This window comes from Macrobrachium nipponense, chromosome 6, assembly GCF_015104395.2.
Source record: "Macrobrachium nipponense isolate FS-2020 chromosome 6, ASM1510439v2, whole genome shotgun sequence".
NCBI lineage: Eukaryota > Metazoa > Arthropoda > Malacostraca > Decapoda > Palaemonidae > Macrobrachium > Macrobrachium nipponense.
The window spans coordinates 130241730-130263755 of NC_061108.1; the positions used below are offsets into that span (position 1 = coordinate 130241730).

General features: G+C 35.5%; 1 protein-coding gene across 1 annotated transcript in view; it reads left to right on the plus strand.

Annotated features, from left to right (window-relative positions):
- The window catches only part of LOC135216639 (chondroitin sulfate proteoglycan 4-like), a 413166-nt gene that overhangs the window by 272938 nt on the left and 118202 nt on the right, over positions 1-22026 (plus strand). Inside the window, 1 exon segment of the mRNA XM_064252023.1 lies at positions 18175-18338. Coding sequence (XP_064108093.1) covers positions 18175-18338 — 164 coding nt within the window.

The following is a 22026-nucleotide window of genomic DNA, read 5'->3' on the forward strand; positions in this document are numbered from 1 at the left end:
GAAAGTGTTCACATGGGTAGGATCTATGTTCCACCTCTCCTGAGGGATACGTTTTTCAGAAGAGGTGGAACATACATCCTGCCTATGTGAACTCTCTCGAGAGACTGAGAGTTTCCAGCCATGTGATTGGCTTATCAACAGCCAATCAAGAGCGTCGTAAGGGACTGGCCTAAGCATGAAATGCACGGTTGATGTGAATCTACTATAGGGCCAATGAGATAAAGGAGATTTGAAAGGTTTAATCGACGAAACAATAGTTAGGAGATGGTCGAGGAGAGTAAGATGGGAAAAAAGAAAATATGAAAGGAAGTACAGTAGAAAAAAAAAATGAAAGGTGCTGCAGCTACGGGACGTCGAAGAGACGCTGCTAAGAACCTTAAGCTGTCGGACCCTCGTCTGGTTCGTAGTTAGCAAATGCTCTGCTATTGCAGTGGTTCAATTACCATGTTCACGTGGCCGGAAACGGCTGGACATTTGCAGGGACTGGCCTAGACATGAAATGCACGGCTGATGTGAATCTACTATAGCTCTTAGGCTTTGGCCTAAATTTTGTATTCCTCTTCCGACGACTTTTGTTGTCCAACGATGGATGCCGGAAAGACGTAGCAGATTAATTCGTCCGAAGAAAAATTGGGTTGATTTAATGCCTAAATCATTCTTGAGTAGGATGTCCTACAAGAAACAACAGTTGTCTTACCACAGGTGCCATGTTGTCCCTTTTTTGGTAGTGTCGAATATGCTTTTATTTATTTATTTATTTATTTATCAGCACCGACGATGATTTTATCATTGACCTGTTTCGGAATAAGTGTCAAGTGTGTCTCTCACACCATACATTCTGTATGGTGGAGTATGTTCTCTCACCATACACCCTGTATGGTGAAGTATGTCTCTCTCATCATACATCCTTTATGGTGAAGTATGTCTCTTTCATCATACATCCTGTATGGTGGAGTATGTCTCTCTCATCATACATCCTGTATGGTGAAGTATGTTTTTTCACCATGCATCCTGTATGATGAAGGATGTCTCTCACCATACATCCTGTATGTTGAAGTATGTCTCTCTCATCATACATCCTGTATGGTGAAGTATGTCTCTTTCATCATACATCCAGTATGGTGAAGTATGTTTTTTCACCATGCATCCTGTATGATAAAGGATGTCTCTCTCACAAAATATCCTGTTCGGTGAAGTATGTCTCCCTCACCATACATCATGTGGTGAAGTATGTTTCATCATACATCCTGTATGGTGAAGTAGTATGCATCTCTTTCACCATACATCCTGTATGGTGAAGTATGTCTCTCTCCGTATATCCTGTATGGTGAAGTATGTCTCTCACCATACATCCTTTGGTGAAGTATGTCTCACTATATATCCTGTAAGGTGTAGTATGTCTCTCTAACCATGCATCCTGCAATAATGAAAGAGACGGACTTGGCTTGGGACCTCGCTGAAACAAGACGTCTTAGACAATGCAGATAAATAAAAAAGGAAAAATAAATAAATAAGTAAATGCATATTCGACGCTTTGCCAAAAAAGGGGGAAGATATGGCAACGGTCATCAAGAGTGATACGAAAATAGCAAAAACGAATAATTTCCCTTTGACCCCAAACAAAAGAAGAATATGTCAGCGAATCCCTTTGGACATTTCCATCCCCGGAGAGGGGGGAATGCGGTAACTAGTGCTGTGCGTGAATTTGCATGTTCTGCATAGAATTGTTATCATACCCTCAAACCCATCTGCCTCAATTACGCGTCAATTACTCCTCTCCAGCGTCTATAAATACCACAGGAACTAAAGGTCCAAGTCGCCCTCTTCAGGCACTTTGCAGACTTCCAACGAGACTTAAAGTGGGGTATTTTCGTTCTGGGCCAAAATGATTCACATTGACCCAGGATTCGAGGGTTTTGTGGTACCAAGCATTCTCAATGCGTATCAAGTAATGCGCAGGCGTCAGTTGCGTACAAGGGTATTGGGGATACAAGGCTGGTCAGCATACAGCTGACTATTAATTTAACGGTTAAAAGACAAATAGGCCACAAGGGAGTTGTTATGTTCATCTACCATAGGGGTGGACAGCTCACTCCTTACTTAATAATGTATATAATATATATATATATATATATATATATATATATATATATATATATATATGTGTGTGTGTGTGTGTGTGTGTGTGTGTGTGTGTGTGTGTGTGTCTTCATATATATATATATATATAATGTGTGTATGTGGTAAAAAATTACTTCTTCGCCCCCCTCAATTTTTTTTTTTTCTAACCATCACTGGAAGCGCAAATTTCATTCCATTGACCGTAATCTTCCAGCTGACATCTTTACTGTTATGTCCCTGGAAATTGTATGATTATTGAAAAATATTTCCATGTCACATTGGATTCATGCAAATGAATGGGGAGCAGTGGTGAGGGGGGGACGCATTTCGTGAATAGAATGTATTAATACATGCTGATATCACAACATAAAGTGAACCCCTTTGATTTTGGCGGGCTTAATGGTAAGGCCTTTATCGGATGGGTAGGTCGGAAAATGGGTTATTGGGGTGGATGTGAGTGGAGAGGGAGTGAAAACGGATGGGTGTTCGGGATGGGGAAGAGGTGGATATTTAGACAGAATTGGGTATGGGATGAGAGAAAGGAGGAGGCTTGATAAAGAGAGAGAGAGAGAGAGAGAGGAGAGAGAGAAAGAGAGAGAGAGAGAGAGAGAGAGAGAGAGAGTGCTCGAGAAGAGATGGTATTTCGGAAGGTGTGGAAGAGTATTGATTGATTGATTAGTGCTTGCTGGCGTCGCAACGACGTGGAAGAGTATGGGAAGGAAGACGAGAAAAGGGAGAAATTGTAGATAGAATGAGAGAGAATAAAGGGATATGTTGAAAGAGAAGGGAAAGGAGAAGGAGAGCATTTTGAAAAAGAATGAAAGGGAGAGAGAGAGAGAGAGAATTTTGAGGAATTAGTGAAAATAAAGGGATACTTTGAGAGAGAATGAAAGGGAGGGAGGGAATTTTAAAAGCGAATGAAAGGGAGAGAGAGAAATTTGAAGCAGAATGAAAGGGAGAGCGAGAATTTTCAAAGAGAATGAAAGGAAGAGAGAAGTTTGAAAGATAATGAAAGGGAGAGAGAGAAGTTTGAAAGATAATGAAAGGGAGAGAGAGAAGTTTGAAAGCGAATGAAATGAAAGACGGAATTTTGAGAGAATGAAAGGGAGACAGAATTTTGAAAGAGATTGAAAAGAGGAGAGAGAGTTTTGAAAGAGAATGAGAGAGAGATTTTTGCAAGACAGTGAAAGAGGAGAGAGAGAATTTTGAAAGAGAATGAAAGGAAGAGCGAGAACTTTGAAAGAGAATGGAAAGGAAGAGAGAGAATTTTGAAATAGAATGAAATGAAAGAGAATTTTGAAAGAGATTAAGAGAGAGAGAGAGAGACTTTGAAAGAGAAAAGAAATGAAAGGAGAATAAGAGAGAAGTTTGAAAGAGAATGAAATGAAGGAGATAATTTTGAGAGAGAATGAGAGAAAGAAATTTTGAAAGGGAGAGTGAGAATTTTGCAAGAGAGAATTTTGAAAGGGAATGAAATGAGAAAGAGGATTTTGAAAGAAAGAGAAGGAAAGGGAGAGAGATAGAATAAAGTAATTTTAGGGAAAAACCGACGTAAGGCAAAGAAGCTGAATCCTCTGAAGATAACATGGAAAGGAAAAATATGTTGGCAGGAGATGATGAGAGGAAGAGAAGGAATATGAGTAACGATGGGAACTGAGGTTGAGACGATTGATTGGGAACCAGTAGACAAAGAGAATCATCATGAAGGGGTCATAAACTTACGGTTAAAGGGGTCCTTATCATTTTCGGAGCTCCTGACTTACCTCCAAATTTTTCCTTTCATCTTATGCCCGCGTAGGGGGAGTATAGCGCCGTCAGTGGACCTCATGCTGTGCACTGTTGCCATTACCTAAGGTTCTTTGCAGCGTGCCTTCTGCCCCTAGGTGCAACCACTTTCGTTCCTCTTACTGTAACTCCTTTCATATTCTCTTTCTTAATCTTACTTTCCACCCTCTCCTAATACTTGATTCATAATGCAACTGCTTTTAGGTTTTCCTCCTGTTACACCTTTCAAACCTTTTACTGTCAATTTCCATTTCAGCGCTGAATGACCTCATAGGTCCCAGTGCTTGGTCTTTGGCCTAAATTCTATATTCAACTCAACTTGCATCTCATGCGGGTACCTGTTCTAAAGGAACCTGCAGTGCTGCTCATGGTCTCTTGTCTTGTTCCGTGAGAATGCGTACTCATATGAATAATAATAATAATAATAATAATAATAATAATAATAATAATAATAATAATAATAATAATAGGAACACTAGGTGCGATCCCAAGATCCCTGAAAAGGAACCTGGAAAAACTAGTAGCTCCAGGACTCATGCAGAAGAGTGTGCTCCTAGAAACAGCACACATACTGAGAAAAGTGGTGGACTCCTAAGGAGGCAAAATGCAACCCGGAACCCCCCATACTATAAAAACCACCCAGTCGAATAGGATGACTATGATAGACCAAAGGAAAAAAAATAATAACACAGTATAAAAACCACCCAGCCGAAAAGGATGGCTGTGATAGACCAAAAAATGAATAAATAAATAAATAAATAAATAATAATAATAGTACGAGTCGCTAAAATGGTGAAGAGATCCACTGGTGTAAATGGAAATATTTATTTCTCGTATATATGTAAGCTTACACCACTGTGAATTTCTAATAATAAGTATTTATGTAAGCTTACACCACTGTGAATTTCTAACAATAAGTATTTATGTAAGCTTACCCCTGTGAATTTGTAAACAAAAGTTTATTTGAAGTAACTTTACACCACTGTGAATTTCTAACAATAAGTATTTATGTAAGCTTACACCACTGTGAATTTCTAATAATAAGTATTTATGTAAGCTTACACCACTGTGAATTTCTAACAATAAGTATTTATGTAAGCTTACACCACTGTGAATTTCTCGTATATATGTAAGCTTACACCACTATGAATTTCTAATAATAAATATTTATGTAAGCTTACACCACTGTGAATTTTGTCTAACAATAAGTATTTATGTAAGCTTACAACCCCACTGTGAATTTCTCTATATATGTAAGCTTTAAACCACCACTGTGAATTTTCTAATAATAAATATTTTATGTAGCTGAAACACCACTGTGAATTTCCGTATATAATGGGGAAGCCACACCACTGTGAATTTCTATAATAAGTATTTATGTAAAGCTACACACAAACTGTGAATTTTCCTAAATAATAAGTATATATGTAAGCTTACACCACTGTGAATTTCTCGTATATATGTAAGCTTACACCACTATGAATTTCTAATAATAAGTGCGTCTCAGCAAACTCGCGACGTTCCTTTGTTTTGATATTGGTTACAGTTCAATGCGTTTGGCGGTGCATGGCTTTCAGAATGTTCCCGGGAACACATTCAATATTCCAAGGGAACGGCCTTGCTGATTGATTGTCCCCGGAGGTACGGCCTTCATTCCTGCCTGCGCTGATTACCAGGTAGTCAGGTGATAATGTCGTTATAATGGCATTTAAGCAATCTATTTTTATATTTTATTTATATGGAACAGACGTCGAAGTTCGTTTAGTTTTTGTAGTTAGAGTAATTTGGTTTTATTTTCCCGAGTAAGATTGTCATATCTCAAGTGGTCGGTCTTTCGCGGACAAAAATGTTCGAAGAAATGAATGGAAATTATAAATGGTCTTCAAGATGTTGAGAGAGAGAGAGAGAGAGAGAGAGAGAGAGAGAGAGAGAGAGAGAGAGAGAGAGAGAGAGAGCTGGTGGGAGATTGAAGGAGACATTATGCTCTCTAGGGCAACAAAGTATTGACAGTTTAGTGATAGTAAATTACATAAAGCTCCGTTTTCTGTTTCATCCTGATGCATGCCTTATACATCTGCAACATCATTTTGTTCTTAATTAGGATCTTAGGCTTTGTAGCGACAAGCGTATCCCTGAACATGTGAAGGAATTGAGAAGTCAAGAAAGCAATGTGGCCATTACAATTACATCTTTCAACTTTTGTAGGACTCATTAAAAAAATTCACGAATAATATTAATAGAGATAACTATAGATGCAAATATTATATATATAATATATATATAATAATATATATATATATATAATATATATATAGGATATAATATTTATATAATATTAATTAATGGATATATATGTATTTATATGTGTGTGTGTGCATTTTATATATATATAATATATAATATATATATATATATATATATATATATATATATATATTATATATTAGGGCTTGTGCCTTGTATGATAAGGCGCCCTATGAGGTAATGTTTTAGACTAGCGATAATCTTACGCTAAGTCGGTTGGTATTGCACTTCCATTCAATGGAGTGTCTGGGGGTTTGTAGATCATTTACGAAGTCGGTATTATCTTGTTGGTTATTACGACGATGTGTTTTAAACTCATGGTGAGGAGGTTCTTGTAGAAAACACGAAATATAAAAACTATATGTATTCTTCTGAAGTTTTACATGGTGAAGATCAGATATGATTGTACAAGTCTTCTAATAACGATAGCTTGATCGCTGCCAATGATGATGGCTAATCCTATTCTTCTACATGATAAAGCTTAGGTAAAGAGGTACAGGTCTTCTAATGACGATAGCTAACTCTGTTCTCCCTGTCTACCATACTCTGTTACAAGTTATGAAGGAACAGACAGTAGTTCGAACATATGAACATACATACAAATGACATAGTTTCATACGAACACACAATCAAATGAGACACGCTACAGATCACGTAGGCCGTTTGAATCATAGGTCAGGGTAGTTGTCTCAAGCAGGGAGCTTGGACTGTTTCAAAACAAATGAATGACCACAGATGACGGCATGTCAACTTAGCCTACATACTTATTGTATACGTCATCTTTAGCGTCTCTAGTCTGATCACATTCCTGCAAGCAATAATCTATATATGGACTAACATTCCATATTTTTATTATGTAAACACTTACATTAGCTCGGTCAGGTACCAAAACCAGCTACTGAATATTACTCAAACTTGACTTGCATTTGACTTATAGGAGTGTGATACAGACACTATGTGAATATATATATATATATATATATATATATATATTATATATATATATATATATATTAGTAAATAAAAATTCATGGTGTACATGAATTGATTCAAGTAAAATAAAATATAAAACAATGATATTGGTAAATAATAGTGATCACGGATATATAATGATACAGTTTTTCACTTCATCTCATTAAGATACATATGCTACAGAAAATATACTAATGACTACTTCTGATAATTGCATAGAATGAAGATTAACATGATAAAAATCATATTTTAACTGATAAAAAATTTCATATATGAATTGATAAAATTATTAATGTTTATGCTAACTGTTATATATCTGATACATTAATCAATATACTAACTCATATAACTGCAGATATTGGTAAGATAAAAAGTAACAGATTGATTTATAGGCTACCTGATTTGTTATACATATGTATATCTGGTTGGGATTCCATCATAATTATGATTAATATATTGTGCAACCATTGTGCCCACTTTAAATAGATTCCTATTGCGTACACGCAAAAATATATTTAGATTCCGTTATTATGATCATTTATATATAGATTCCTAGTGCGTACACGCAAAAAATATATTTCGATTCTGTTATTTATGATCATTTATATATAGGAGGACATTGATACTTTATATATATGGATACATGACTCGAGGTTATACTACTTCACTTTTAAACTAACGTTCGAACAACTTTTCGTCCATTACACAGTTCCAGACAACCACCTATAACCCAATGAAACGGCCTATTTTCACAGGGTTAAACGGGGAAGGGGAAAATTTGCCTGGGCGGGTCCAACGTTCTATTTTGCGCTCATACTTATTCTCTGCATCCTAAGCTACACGATTACGTTCGCGATGAATAAAAAAAAAACAAAAAAAAAAAAACATCCCCAGCACGAGTCCTTCGCCAGCAAAGTAGAGTTGAATATCCTTCGGGTCGTAATTGTCGGAAGTATGTCCCATTTGTAGTCGATTTCCACAGCCACCGGAGCGTTCCGCATTAAAACGAGATTAACAACGAGATACGGTGTCGGTCGAGATTAACGACGAGATACGGTGTCGGTCGAAGAAGTCCATGAAATTCCTTTCACATTGTAGGCGGTTGTTACTTGACTGTAGTCGTCCGCTGCGACGAACGATTTTTTTAAAGTTGCGAGGTGAAACTCTCGTACAGCAGGATACTGTAACCAGGTTCCATTAATCAGCCTGCAAGTGAAATTATACTTGTCACAAGGGCAAAGTAAATTCAGACGACATCCAAATACAGGGGAGGGGAGAGAGAGCCATTTAGACCAGACTTAACCCACATGAATTCGTTGATAATTTGGAATTCAAAAGAGTCCGCTGTACAAACTTTTTTATTCCATGGCGATTACAATTGAGTGAACCTATCCAGGGTCTATGAGGACTGTAAAAATATCCATAATTATAAAAAATAAACAGATATTCAATACGAATCCCAAAGAAAATTCGATATTACTGGTAGTAAGTTACTAGACAAACGAAGTGTGAAAACGGAGCTATTGTAAGATTGCCAGGCAACATAAGCGTCAAAGAGAAGATTAATCATGATTCTGTATTTCTCTATGCTAACTGAAATTAAGTTGTGATAAAATCTGATCCTATGTGCCCTAGCCCTACAAAGTTTCATATTCAATTTCTCGTGCGCATCCTCTGAGGTTAACTTTTAAAACATTATTAATAGGTAGGAGATGCAATGAAAAACCCACTATGTAACTAATTTCTATATAAACTTTGGGTTTTTCAAGAAAATGTAACATTTTCCCATGAATGTGATTTACCTGGATTGTAATAAGCTAATGTTGCAAGTAAATAATCCATATCCATATCGTGATACTTCTAAATGTCTATGAGGTTCAGAAAAAATTAATTCATTTTGATGTTATAGAAATTCTATTTCCTTATTTTGTTTATTAATTTTAAAATGATTGCAACTCCTTAGCTAAAGTTTGCATTGCGCACACCGATAGACACTTGTAAACCTAACCGTCCTAGCCATGCCCATGAGAAGTTCGGGCTAGGCAGTCCTTTTCTCCAGTCAATCTGCTTTTGCAAGCGCGAGATGAAGCCTGTGTAAGCAGATTATTGAGGTTAAAGGAACAAATACTGATACGGCAATGATGACGTCGTCACTTGGCAGGAGATTGCTCTCAGCCAGCTAAGAGTTACGTTACTTGCTGCAATAAATACGACTTTAGGATAAATTTATTATCTTTTAATACTCGACCCACACGAAAAGAATGTCTGAAAAAAAAAAAACAGTACCAAAATTGACAATATATTAGTTTCATGTTGGAAAACTGCATGATTATGTTTAAATTAAATATTCCTTATTCAACTAATGAAAAAGGTTTCCATACAAATTCTATATATATTATTAGCCCTGTATAAGATTCATATAGGATTATTTCATAGATAACATTTTCACTTCTAGACTTCCTGACTTTAAAAATCTCTTTTATTTTATTTTATTTATTTATTTTTTATTATTTTTCATTTTTTTTACATTATTATTATTATTATTTTTTTTTTTTTTGTTTTTTTTTTTTTTTTTTTTACATTGACTACGAATATAAATCACCGGGACAGACATATGTCAGTAGGTTTTGATATGTGTTTGAACTTTTAGCTTATTTGTCATTACTAAAGCGTTAAGTTAGAGTTCAAATCTTTCTTTACGCATATATATTTGGATATTTAATTATCTATGGTTACGTTTTGCTTATTGATTTTATCGTGATTCCTTTTTTTATTATAATTTGTAACCCTTCCGACTTCTTACGGAGTGTATTATATTGACTCCACTTGTATCCATATTTATTTTATTTTTTTATATTTATTTATTTTTTTATATTTATGTATATTTATATTTTTTTTATATATTTGATAAATTAATGGTTGGCTTGAATATGTGGAAAAGTGTTCTAGTGGCGTACCGTATAAGGCTACTTGCGGCATCAATTCTATAGATACAAGATATAAATGATAAAGGATATTTAAAACCGCGAGAACCGCTATAATCCAGTTCGGATCCAATATCACGAGTTGTAACTCGTAAGACATTGACACTTCCTATTTAATTATCCGGTATTCTACCAAAAACCGATTGACTCTGGGCGATAAAATATACTATTGGTTTTCTTAATGGATAGGAATTCACACAACGTGTTAAGGAGATTATTATTGATTTACACCACCCGAGTCACAGATTATTATGTGTTGAATTCCATGTTTACTGATTTAGCACTCATAAAAAATATTCCTAACGCACTCAATTGCGGTGTTTGTTTTTAGTGCTATTAATTCTATATAACGTGGTCAAGGAACTATTAACACTAAGAAGTGTTATTCCCTCTGTCAGACTCGTAATTCTGTTAATAAATTCTACGTATATTCTTTCAAGGATTGATTTGGCACAGGATAGGCCCTTAAACTGACAGGTGTCTTAGTAGTGTCCCTTGTTTTCATGACACGTGTTACAATCAGTTATGTGCTATATCTGTAAGCATTGTAGGCCAGTAAAAAAACAGTGATTGGCTTTCTGTGACAAATAAAAGGAACCCTGATGACGGAATGCAACCAGTTTATGACGATTGGTATGAGACGAGTTATTACTACTACTTGGTCGTTAGTCCTCTGCTGTGTTCTTCTTGGGTTTTCCTCGTCACAGACCTACATAGAACATTACATTTGATTACATTATTCTGATACACATACTATAAATATACTTTTGCTTTAGGGTTTCTGCTCGAAGTGTTTATTGTTTTTGCCTAGCCACTGACCCTGTTTCCGTTTCGAAGTGTTTATTGTTTGGTGTTTATTGTTTTGCTTATCGCTGTTGACACTTGCTTTGTTCAGTTTGTAACAGTTCTGCGCTCCGACCCAGATATTCAATGCTCGCGATCTCTTGGGTTAAGGAATTTCTTGTTTAGATACTTTTGGTTTTAACAATAGGCACGGTAGTTTCTATATCTTTTAGTCCAATTAATGGTTCTTTGCTGTATGGTGCGGGATTGCGGGATAATTGCGTCAGCTATGATATTTGCTTTCCCAGGTAGAGATCTTATCTGGCTCCAATAACCTGAATGATCATTTGTCACCGAGTTCCTTTTGGACTGTGATTAAAGCCTTTTTGCCTTTGCAAAAACTCGGTAAAGGACTCATGTTCAGTAAGGACTTTATCAGGATAGCCATAGATTATGAACTTAAAATGTACTAGTGTTAAAGATACCTAGCCCTTCCTTGCCTATTACTGTCATATTTACTTTCAGAGGGCTTTAGTTTACGTGAATAAAAAGCTAGTAGAAGAACTGTTTATATATTACTGAAGTAGTAATCCCTCTTACCCATTGGTCTGAGGCGTCTGTTGCAATAAAAAAAACGTCTTTATTTAAATCAGGGATTTTTAAGTTAGGTGAGCTGCATTTTCCGCTTTTAAGATATCGAACGCCTGTTGATGCTTTTCAGACCATAATAAATCTACGCTCTTCTTCGTAAGATCTGTTAAAGGAGCTGTCATGATTGAAGAGTTAAATATTTACATACGATTGTAATACCCACTACAGCGCAAAAGTGCTGTATCCCCCTTTTACGTTAATAAGTACCGGAAAGTTATGAATAGCCGACACCTTACCATGGACTACTTTAAGACCTTGACCAGACACATAAACCTAGATAAACATGTTCGGTTTTTAAAAACTCACATTTAGATATTTTACTCTGAGATTATTTGTCTTTGTCTCTGTAGCACTAGCTCTAGTTTATGTGAATGTACTTCTAAGGTATTAGAAAGGATTACAAGATCATCATATAGGCATGTAGGTTATCCCCTAAAAGTCTCCAAACACTATATTGTAATTGGGGCGCAACGTAAGCCGAGGCATACGTAAAAAATTGATAATGTCCCCTGAGTGTGCTGAAAACGGAGTATGAGGTACAATCACTTAGGTAATGGTATCTGGTAAAAGCTTTTAAGTAAGTCCAAGCTGGTGAAAAATTTATTCTAACCTAACAGAGATAAGATGTCGTCGCTACATGGCACTGGAAACTATCGGGAGTCGTTTCCTTGTTTAAGCGACAGAAATCTACGCAGATACGCGAAATCCGATCTTTTATGGCATGACATTTGAGGGAAAAATTATATGGGCTTATTTGATTTCCTAATGACTCCTATTACTAACATTTTCAACTTCGTCATTTATCTCTATTTTGAAATTTCATTGAGAATCTATACGAAGGTACGTAAATATCTTTATGTTTGTCCTTAGACCGTGTTTTGTGTTAAATTACATCCGTTTTTCCCAGAGATCACTCGCTAGTGAGAAACGTTCCTGGTATTCAGGTAAAAGATAAAAAAAAAAATTCTGCTGAATCACCTCTGCTTGAATGACTTTACGGATATTACTTTAGATAGATTATCAGAGAGATTCATCTACGACTGGTTGGGCGGGATTAAAAATTAGCAACAAAAAAAAATGCGATATTTATAACTTCCGTATCCACGATATGTATACTTTTAGGGCTTTGTTCGCGGAAATCGTTATATTTCAGAGTGTCGGGAAGGATTAAAATTTCATTTCCAGCAAAGTCTTTTTACACGCACTAAGACATTCGAGGGTGCATGCTTCTCGAGATTTTGCGTGCAAAGTGCGACTGGCGGTTGTGGGAGAATTCGTGTTGGGTCATTTGAACAATGTTACGATTTATGAGACAAATGTATAGTTCCTTTATATAAGTTATTATTTGATTAACTGTCTCATTTTTGTTCAAAACGGATTTTAATATGTTTGAAAGTTTATAGGATTTCCCTTTGATAAACACGCCTTATTTTGCAGGATGTAAGTTAACCCTCTTACGCCGATTGGACGTATTAAACGTCGAGTCAAAATGTCTCCCGTATGCCGATTGGACGTATCATACGTCGGCTCAAAAAAAGTTTTTTTAAAAATTCGTGGAAAAATACTTATAGGCCTACCAGCCGAAAACTTTTGTATCACGCGCCTTGGGGGATGCTGGGAGTTCACGGATCAAGGCGTTGTTTTGTTTACAATCGCTACGCAGGCGCGCAAGCGCGAATTATTTCTTATCGCACTAAAAAGTATCAGTGACACATCTCGGAAAATTATTTCGTCACTTTGACATAATTATTGCACCATTTTTAAATTATCCTTTACATGAAGTATTATATATGAAAATGTGCGCAATTTCATGCACAATACAACTAAAAAATACTCATGATTGTAGCTTTTATCAGTTTTGAAATATTTTCATATAAATAACGATAAGTGCAAAAATTTCAACCTTCGTCAACTTTGACTCTACAGAAATGGTCGAGAAACGCAATTGTAAGCTAAAACTCTTACATTATAGTAATATTCAATCATTTGCCTTCATTTTGCAATTTATGAAAAAAACTTTTTCCTTACGTTCGTGCGATAACTCTTCCGATAAATTTTTTCGTGCGATTGTCCTAATGTTTGCACCCTTTTTAAATTTGCCGTTACATAAAGTTTTATATATGGAAATGTGCGCAATTTCAATTTCCTGCAACAATACAACAAAAGCAACCCATGGTTGTAGCGTTTTATCAGTTTGAAATATTTTCATATAAATAACGTTAAGTGCAAAAAATTTCAATTTCAACTTTCGGTCAACTTTGACTACCGAAATGGTCGAAAAACGCAATTGTAAGCTAAAACTCTTATATTCTAGTAATATTCAATCATTTACCTTCATTTTGCAACGACTTGGAAGTCTCTAGCACAATATTTCGATTTATGGTGAATTTATAAAAAAAAAAAAAAAAAACATTACGTTCGCGCGGGTAACTTCCGAAAAAATCAGAATTTTTTTGTGCGATTGTCGAAATGTTTGCACCATTTAAAATTAGCTGTTACATAAAGTTTTATATATGAAAATGTGCGTAATTTCATGTAGAATACAACTAAAAATGATTGAAGGTTGTAGCTTTTTCTCTTTTTTCGAAATATTTGCATATAAATCACGATAAATAGAAAAAACCACGTTGGGCGGTCAAATTTGACTCTACCGAAATAGTTGAAAAAACGCAATTGTAAGCTAAAACTCTTACGGCCTAGTAATATTCTGTCATTTTGCTTCATTTTGAAACAAATTTGAAGTCTCTAAAACAATATTTGTGATTTTATGGTGAATTTTTGAAAAATATATTTACCTTCACTCCGCGCGCCGATTCGCGGCCGCAAGTCTCCGAAATACGTACATGGCATTATCCTAATATTTGCTCCTTTCATATTAGCCTTTTTATAGAGTTTCATATATCAAAATGTGTTTCGCAAATTCATGAAGAATACAATAAAAAATAATTGAAGGTTGTAGCTTTTTCCATCTTCGAAATATGTCCATATAAAAAATATATATATTAAAATTTCGACATTCGGTCAAATTTTAACTCGTCCGAAATGGTCGAAATCTGCAATTCTAATCTAAAACTCTTACAGTATCGTAATATTCAATCATTTGTCTCTTAATTTTGAAACAAATTGAAGTCTCTAGAACATTATTTAGAATTACGGTGAATTTTTGGAAAATAACATTTTTTTACGTCCGCTCGTTACGAATTCGTACATCATTTTGTGATAATATTTTTCCGGTGTTGCTTTTATTTTTTACAATGTATTATATATCAAATGATCGCAATTTAGTGTACAATACAACGAAAAAACAAAAAAAGTAACTGGTTAGCTTTGACCGTTTTTGCTGCACAGCGTGATTTGAATACAATTATGTTTATGAATTTTTTTTTTTCGCGTACCATATATCGCATTATTTACATATGATAATGATATTTTTTTCATTTTTCAATTTCTGATGGTTGCATTCTAAACTTCAGGCAATGACAAAAAAAGGAGCCAAAAATGAACTCTTAATCTTCAAAAGTACGCGCGCTGTAATTTTTTGAAAAAATTATTTTTTCCACTTCCGCGCTCACGTCCAAACCAGGCCCGGCATACGGGAGAGGTTTTTGATTTTTAGGGCTCCGGCGTAAGAGGGTTAATATTTTGTATACCCCTAGATGAATCTTACAATTACACGAGATACAGATCAATGTTTTTTATAACTATAGAGGTATCTGTAAACGCTCGCTTATCCGGACTTCTCATTAGGGAGTTCGAACAACAGACGGTGAGTCCGTAAATACAGGATATTACGTGTACTAAAGGAATAAACAAGATATTCTAATTTTTACGGCGCGTACAGTCGGGCTTTATCCACCACTACTTATAATAACTACGTATTAAAAAAAAAACGAAAACCTGCTCTGATTACTTTATACGGTCGTGTGTTTCATAGGAAAAATCCTTTTTAATTCAAAAAGATATCGGTATGTATGAACCAACATCGCTTTTCCCCACTCTGCTAGAGTCGCTTATTGTATGGAATTTGCTATGCTTTGAACACTTCGGCAGTTTTTGACTGACCTTGACCGCTTGACTAGGTGACACAGTCACCGAGTTTGCTTGTTTGATTCTGAACGGGCTACTGTTTCTATTTTTTTTTTTTTTTTTTTTTTTTTTTTGGTAATAATTAAGAGTCCTTCCTATTTATTACCATCGGCAACGTATTGTTGTGTTTTTAGCATTATGTTGCTGGTTACGTAATAAAGCAATGAATGACGAACTATTTAGGAACTGAGCGATTACTAATAAGACAAGTTATCACTACTGCATTCAATATTAACTGTTTGTACTTCATTCTTTGCTAAAATTTGAAATAGTGAGGGATCCTGGTCAGCGCATTTAGCCTGATGAAAGTTTTTTACAGACATGTTATTCCTTGCAATCCAGCCTTATTTTTAAAGTTAAGTGAGTCATTGATGTTCGTATTTTATATAACTCAAAAAACTCAAGGCTAAAACTGCGATCGGGGACTTGCAAAGGAGGCATTTATTGTCATGACCGAAATAGTGTTACCTCTAATTTATCTAGATTTGTACGGGTGTTCCAGTCCTTGTTTTTGAGTGTGTTTCTAATCGACTACGGTGCTTAACGACCCTATCCATGCATCTGTTATAAATACAGACGTCCACTGCGTAAACGCATATTCACTGTTTAATATGATTTGTTACGTAAGGGATTAAATAATCAACCCCAAAATGATAAAATTAAACATAGTATATGATTATGATATTTCAGTAGAGACTTCTGGAAACAGACACTCAAAGATAAAAACTCGCAGTTGCGAAATCTCAATGATGTTGATAATTTCTGTAAAAAAGTAAGATTAAGAATGTCTCGTAACTTCAGCCACAGGAATAACGAAATTCGACCTGCAAAGGAAACACTCAAGTTACTCCAAATGAATAAAAAATTGTACTTAGCTTGCTTTTGTGGGAAGTCACGGTGTTCCGATAACGACACACGGCCTTGGTCCTCCTTCTCTATTTAGCGGATGACCTGGTTTGGCTTCAGTTTCCCCGTGCGCGTTGTTTCGATTTTTTTGATTCGAGCCCTTGAAAATCGATGCTGCAGACGCGTTCGGTTTGTTTTCTTGGAGTGCCGGAAACGCTCACTAACGATGTTATCTTGAATGATTCTAATGAGAACGAAGCTTGCGTTGTCGTAGGAAAAAGGACACGTCGGTTTTGTTTCTTGAAGTTATTCACTAATGATGATACTAAGTTGCTTGAAGAATCTCTTGCTTTCGTCGTCGTTAAAGAGTTCTTGTTGTTTTCTGAAGTCGCTCACTAACGATGATACTATGTTGCTTGAAGAATCTGCTGCTTCCGTCGTCGTTGACTTCTTATGATACATGATTTATTATTCTGGCTTTTCTGGCGTAGGACGTTGTAGAGTTCTTCTGGTACGCTGGCCACCAATCATTAGGGCCTTGTGCATTGTATGATAAGGCGCCCTATGAGGTAATGTTAGACTAGCGATAATCTTACGCTAAGTCGGTTGGTATTGCACTTCCATCTTCATGGAGTGTCTGGGGGTTGTGTTAGATCATTACGAAGTCGATATTATCTTGTTGGTTACTTACGACGATGTGTTAAAACAAAATCATGGTGAGGAGGTTCTTGTAGAAAACACGAAATATAAAACTATATGTATTCTTCTGAAGTTTTAACATGGTGAAGATCAGATATGATGTACAAGTCTTCTAATAACGATAGCTTGATCGCTTCTGCCAATGACGATGGCTAATCCTATTCTTCTACATGATAAAGCTTAGGTAAAGAGGTACAGGTCTTCTAATGACGATAGCTAACTCTGTTCTCCCTGTCTACCATCTCTGTTACAAGTTATGAAGGAACAGACAGTAGTTCGAACATATGAACATACATACAAATGACATAGTTTCATACGAACACACAATCAAATGAGACACGCTACAGATCACGTAGGCCGTTTGAATCATAGTCGGGGTAGTTGTCTCAAGCAAGGGAGCTTGGACTGTTTCAAAACAAATGAATGACCACAGATGACGGCATGTCAACTTAGCCTACATACTTATTGTATACGTCATCTTTAGCGTCTCTAGTCTGATCACATTCCTGCACGCAATCTTTTATATATATGGACTAACATTCCATATTTTTATTATGTAAACACTTACATAATATATATATATATATTATATAATATTATGGGATATAGGATATATATGTATTTTTATATGTGTTTGTGCATATATATATATATATATATATATATTATATACTATATATATATATATGATATATATATATATCTATATATATATATATACTATATAAATATGAGAAGTGACCCCCCGATGGCACTGTGGTTATTACGTCTTTTAACCCTGGTAGGATTCATTAAAAAAGTTAAAATTAAAATGAAAAATGTATAATATAAGTAATGACAACTCGCAGATGCATTACATATATGAACTTAGATGCAGTAATCTGTATCCACACTAAATTCTGTTTTCTTTTGACTAATTTCTTTGTTTCTTCTTGTTCCCCAGCATCGTTCTTCGGTGGATCCTACGTGGCCCTTCCCTTACAGGAAGCTAGGAGCACGACAGAAATCAGCCTACGGCTGAAAACCCATCGGTCCGACGCCCTCCTCCTATTGGCTGCAGGAACCACCGACTACTGCCTAGTCGTCCTAGAAGGAGGAGCCCTTAGGGTAAGAAAGAGGCATTCGTGTTTTTGGTCACTTATTTTAGGATAGAATGTGGCGCTGAATCAGTGGCTTTAGGTTTCAGTTTTATTTTATTTTTTAAATTTGGCCATTAATTAGCAGGTGTAGGATTCACTTTTATTTTTTGTTGTTTTGCAGGAAATGGGACATGTTCCTCAACTTCTAAGGTTGAAGCAGTTTTCGTCAATTATTTTAGAATAGGATGTGGCGCTGTATCAGTGGCTTTAGGTTTTTGTTTTATTTTCCGTTGTAAATTTGGCGATTCTCTTGCGGGTGTAGAATTCAAGTTCAGTTTTTGTTCAAGTTCATTTTTTTTTTGTATTTAAGGAAATGGGACATGTCCCTCAACTTCTAAGGTTTAAGCAGTCCTGGTATGTAATGTTTTGTCAATTCCCCTTCTTTTCTGAATGTTGTTACCAGGAGTATATTTTTAAGGTTATTTATCTTCAGTATTACACTTCAGCACTCATATTACTGTACACATTTCTTTAATGGACAGCACCCATCATGAAATATGAAAGATTACTCAAACGTTGCTGAATCGGCAACCAGAAGGAATAGTAGGTAGAATTTTTTCACAATAATAAGAAAAGCCTTTTCCACTGACAGAAATGTGGGATAGAGTGACGAAATCAGGCCAACGATGTTTTCTGTTTATTTGTTTATTTATTTATTTATTTATTTATTTATTTATTTTTTCATGAATGTAGGTGTAGGAAACCTTAAAAACATCTAATTTATTTTATATTGTTGATTATGGTTGAAGGTGATTAGTTATGTCCGTTGAAATAGAATGGGATAATCCTTGCAAAGGGTTTATTGAACGCCGTACTTTATTCTGATAGAACCTCTGTTAAGCCTATAATACTAGAGATACTACTACTGCAGCTTATAATAACAGGAGGTTTGAAAATGAATACTCCATCCTCATCCTTGCTTCCCTTCTTGTATAGTACCTGGTTTGACAGGTAGTACAGATAGGGTTGGTATTTGCCTTTCTATTCAGGTGGTTGATGCCTTCTTGTTTGTTTTCGATCTGTGGTGTTGACTCTCTCTCTCTCTCTCTCCTCTCTTCTCTCTCTCTCTCTCTCTCTCTCTCTCTCTCATTGTCATTATCTGTATAAGCTTATGAATTTCCTCTTCAGCTAATCATTAACATTATAATTTTTGTACAGATTAATTATATTTACATGTTTGTGTGCTCTTTTTTTAATTCCTTTCATTCTTCTTCTTTGTTTAAGGGAAGGAATTTTATTGCCTCTTCTTCTTGAATTTCTTTTGTATCTCTTCCTTTGTCTTGTTTTTATATCCCTTCGCATTCGGGTCCTCTTTCGCAACAGGTTTTTTTTTATTTTTTTTTTGTTTCCCCTTTCGCTGTCCCCTACTTCCTTCCTCTCTCTCTTTCCCCTCTTCGTATAATTTCCCCTCTTTCCCTGTATTAATCCCCGTTTGCTTAACTTTTCAATGTATTCTCTGCTGCTGTTGCTGTTACTGCTGCCCCCTGATACGCCCTCTTCCCCTCTTTTATTTTTTTTTATTTCAGCTTTGCATATATTCCTCGTTATTCTCCTCCTCCTGTTTCCTCCGCTCTTTCCCTTCTGCGGATTGATCAGTTGCGTAGCTGGTATATCGAGCGTCTTTTTTTCTCTGCGGACGGACAGACGGAAACGAAGTCGCAGTTACGCTTGGTTCAATTATGTCGGATGATGAATAAAAAAAAAAAAAAAAAACAAAAAAAAAAAAAAAAAAAAAAAATATAAAGAACTTTTTTTTTTTTCTTTTTTTTTTTTTTTTTTTTTTTTTTTTTTTTTTTTTTTTCCTTTTCTTTTTCCCCGGTCTCTTTCAGCTCTAAATCTGTTGACTAAGCGTCGTGATCAAATTACAGGAGGGGGCGTGCAGTTTTTAAATTTGCGCGATGTTTTGCGTTAGTTTGAAGGGTATGCACGGTTTCCACACACACACACACACACACACACACATTTATATATATATTTATATTTATATTGTAAGAAGTTACGGTGACCTAATTCATCAAGTCTTCCATTCCCCATAATTTTTTGTTATGCGCGTGAGTGAAAATTACTGCCAAAGGTTATTTCTGTGTGTGTGTGAACATGCTTACATGTACGTATAAACCTAGATGAATATTTGATGGTGCCACGTTTTTCAATTACTGCTAATTGCTCATGCTACCATACATATGAATAATTTCGACCTTACTATTGTTGGTTAATACACGGAATACATGCGGAATACATTACCGGAAAGCATAATTACAGACTCCGTTCGCAACGAGGTATGGTTGATGCCACAATGGAATATCAGAACCTTAACCAAATATATTAGCGCCTCAGTGGCGTGGTTGGTGTGGTGTTGGCGTCCCACCTCGGGGTCGCGAGTTCGTTTCTTGGCCATTCCATTGAGGAGTGAGAGATGTGTATTTCTGGTGATAGAAGTTCACTCTCGACGTGGTTCGGAATTCACGTAAAGCCGTTGGTCCCGTTGCTGAATAACCGCTGGTTCCATGTAACGTAAAAACACCATACAAACAAACAAATTAACCGAATATTTAATTTACAACAAAGACGTTTGACTTATTTCTTTTTTTTGCTTGATTTTTTTTTTTTTTAAGTTTTTTTAGCGTTAACATGCATGATTATCTGAATGATTTAACCGTGCAGGTAATATTCCCCGATCTATAGTCGAAGATTAGTCCTTCAAAAAAAAAAAAAAAAATGAAAAAAAAAACAAAAAAAAAACAAAAAAAAAAAAAAAAAAAAAAAAAAGACGGTGGGTGATTAATGTCTTTGGGGATAATTTAAGCATTTAGCGTCGAGTTTCGGTATTCTCGTGTGATCCCATGCTTGAAAATACTCGATATATTATAGGGATAACTTAAAACTAAAAACAATGAATTCTTATAGCAAAACACACGAAATATCAGTTGAACGTCGTGTGGTGTATTAATAATTTTCTTGCAATCGTTTATGTGATGTCTGAAGGTCAAAAGAATTCATATTCGACCACTTTCCGCCAATTGAATGCTCTTATTCATAAGCAAAGAATAAACAGTAGGCAAACTGGAAAGTCATGACACGAACATCAATGTGGTCTGTTAATTTATGAGAAAGCAGTGCATGTTTATATATATATATATATATATATATATATATATATATATATATATATATATATATATAGTATATTTAATGGGAAAACAACAAGAGAAATCCAATCGCACAGAATGACGCTTTCTGTGTATAAGCTCATTCAAGTCTCACGTATAGTTTTGTTGCAGCAGTTAATTGAATTTTATGGAATTTAAAGGCCACGGTTTCAGATCAGGGTCATTGTATTCATTGCTGCTGTTGCTTTTCAATATGGGCAATGTGGTCATGAGAGCCAATTCGATTGGCTTTTATCTTTTCCCGCTGCTATATATACGACCTTTTGGTAGGGGGGGGATGTGAATAGTTCCTGTATTGCCCTATTAACATCTGCGTGATTTAATTATACATTTGTTAGCCGCTATAATGAATTTTCCTTATCATTAAAATAAAGATTAAAGCTTGCCTTATGCCAGCACGGGCTCTTGTTGAAAAATAAAGCTTGCTCCGAAAGTATACATATAAGGCTCTGCTAAATCTTCTCAGTGTCCTAGATAGATGTTACG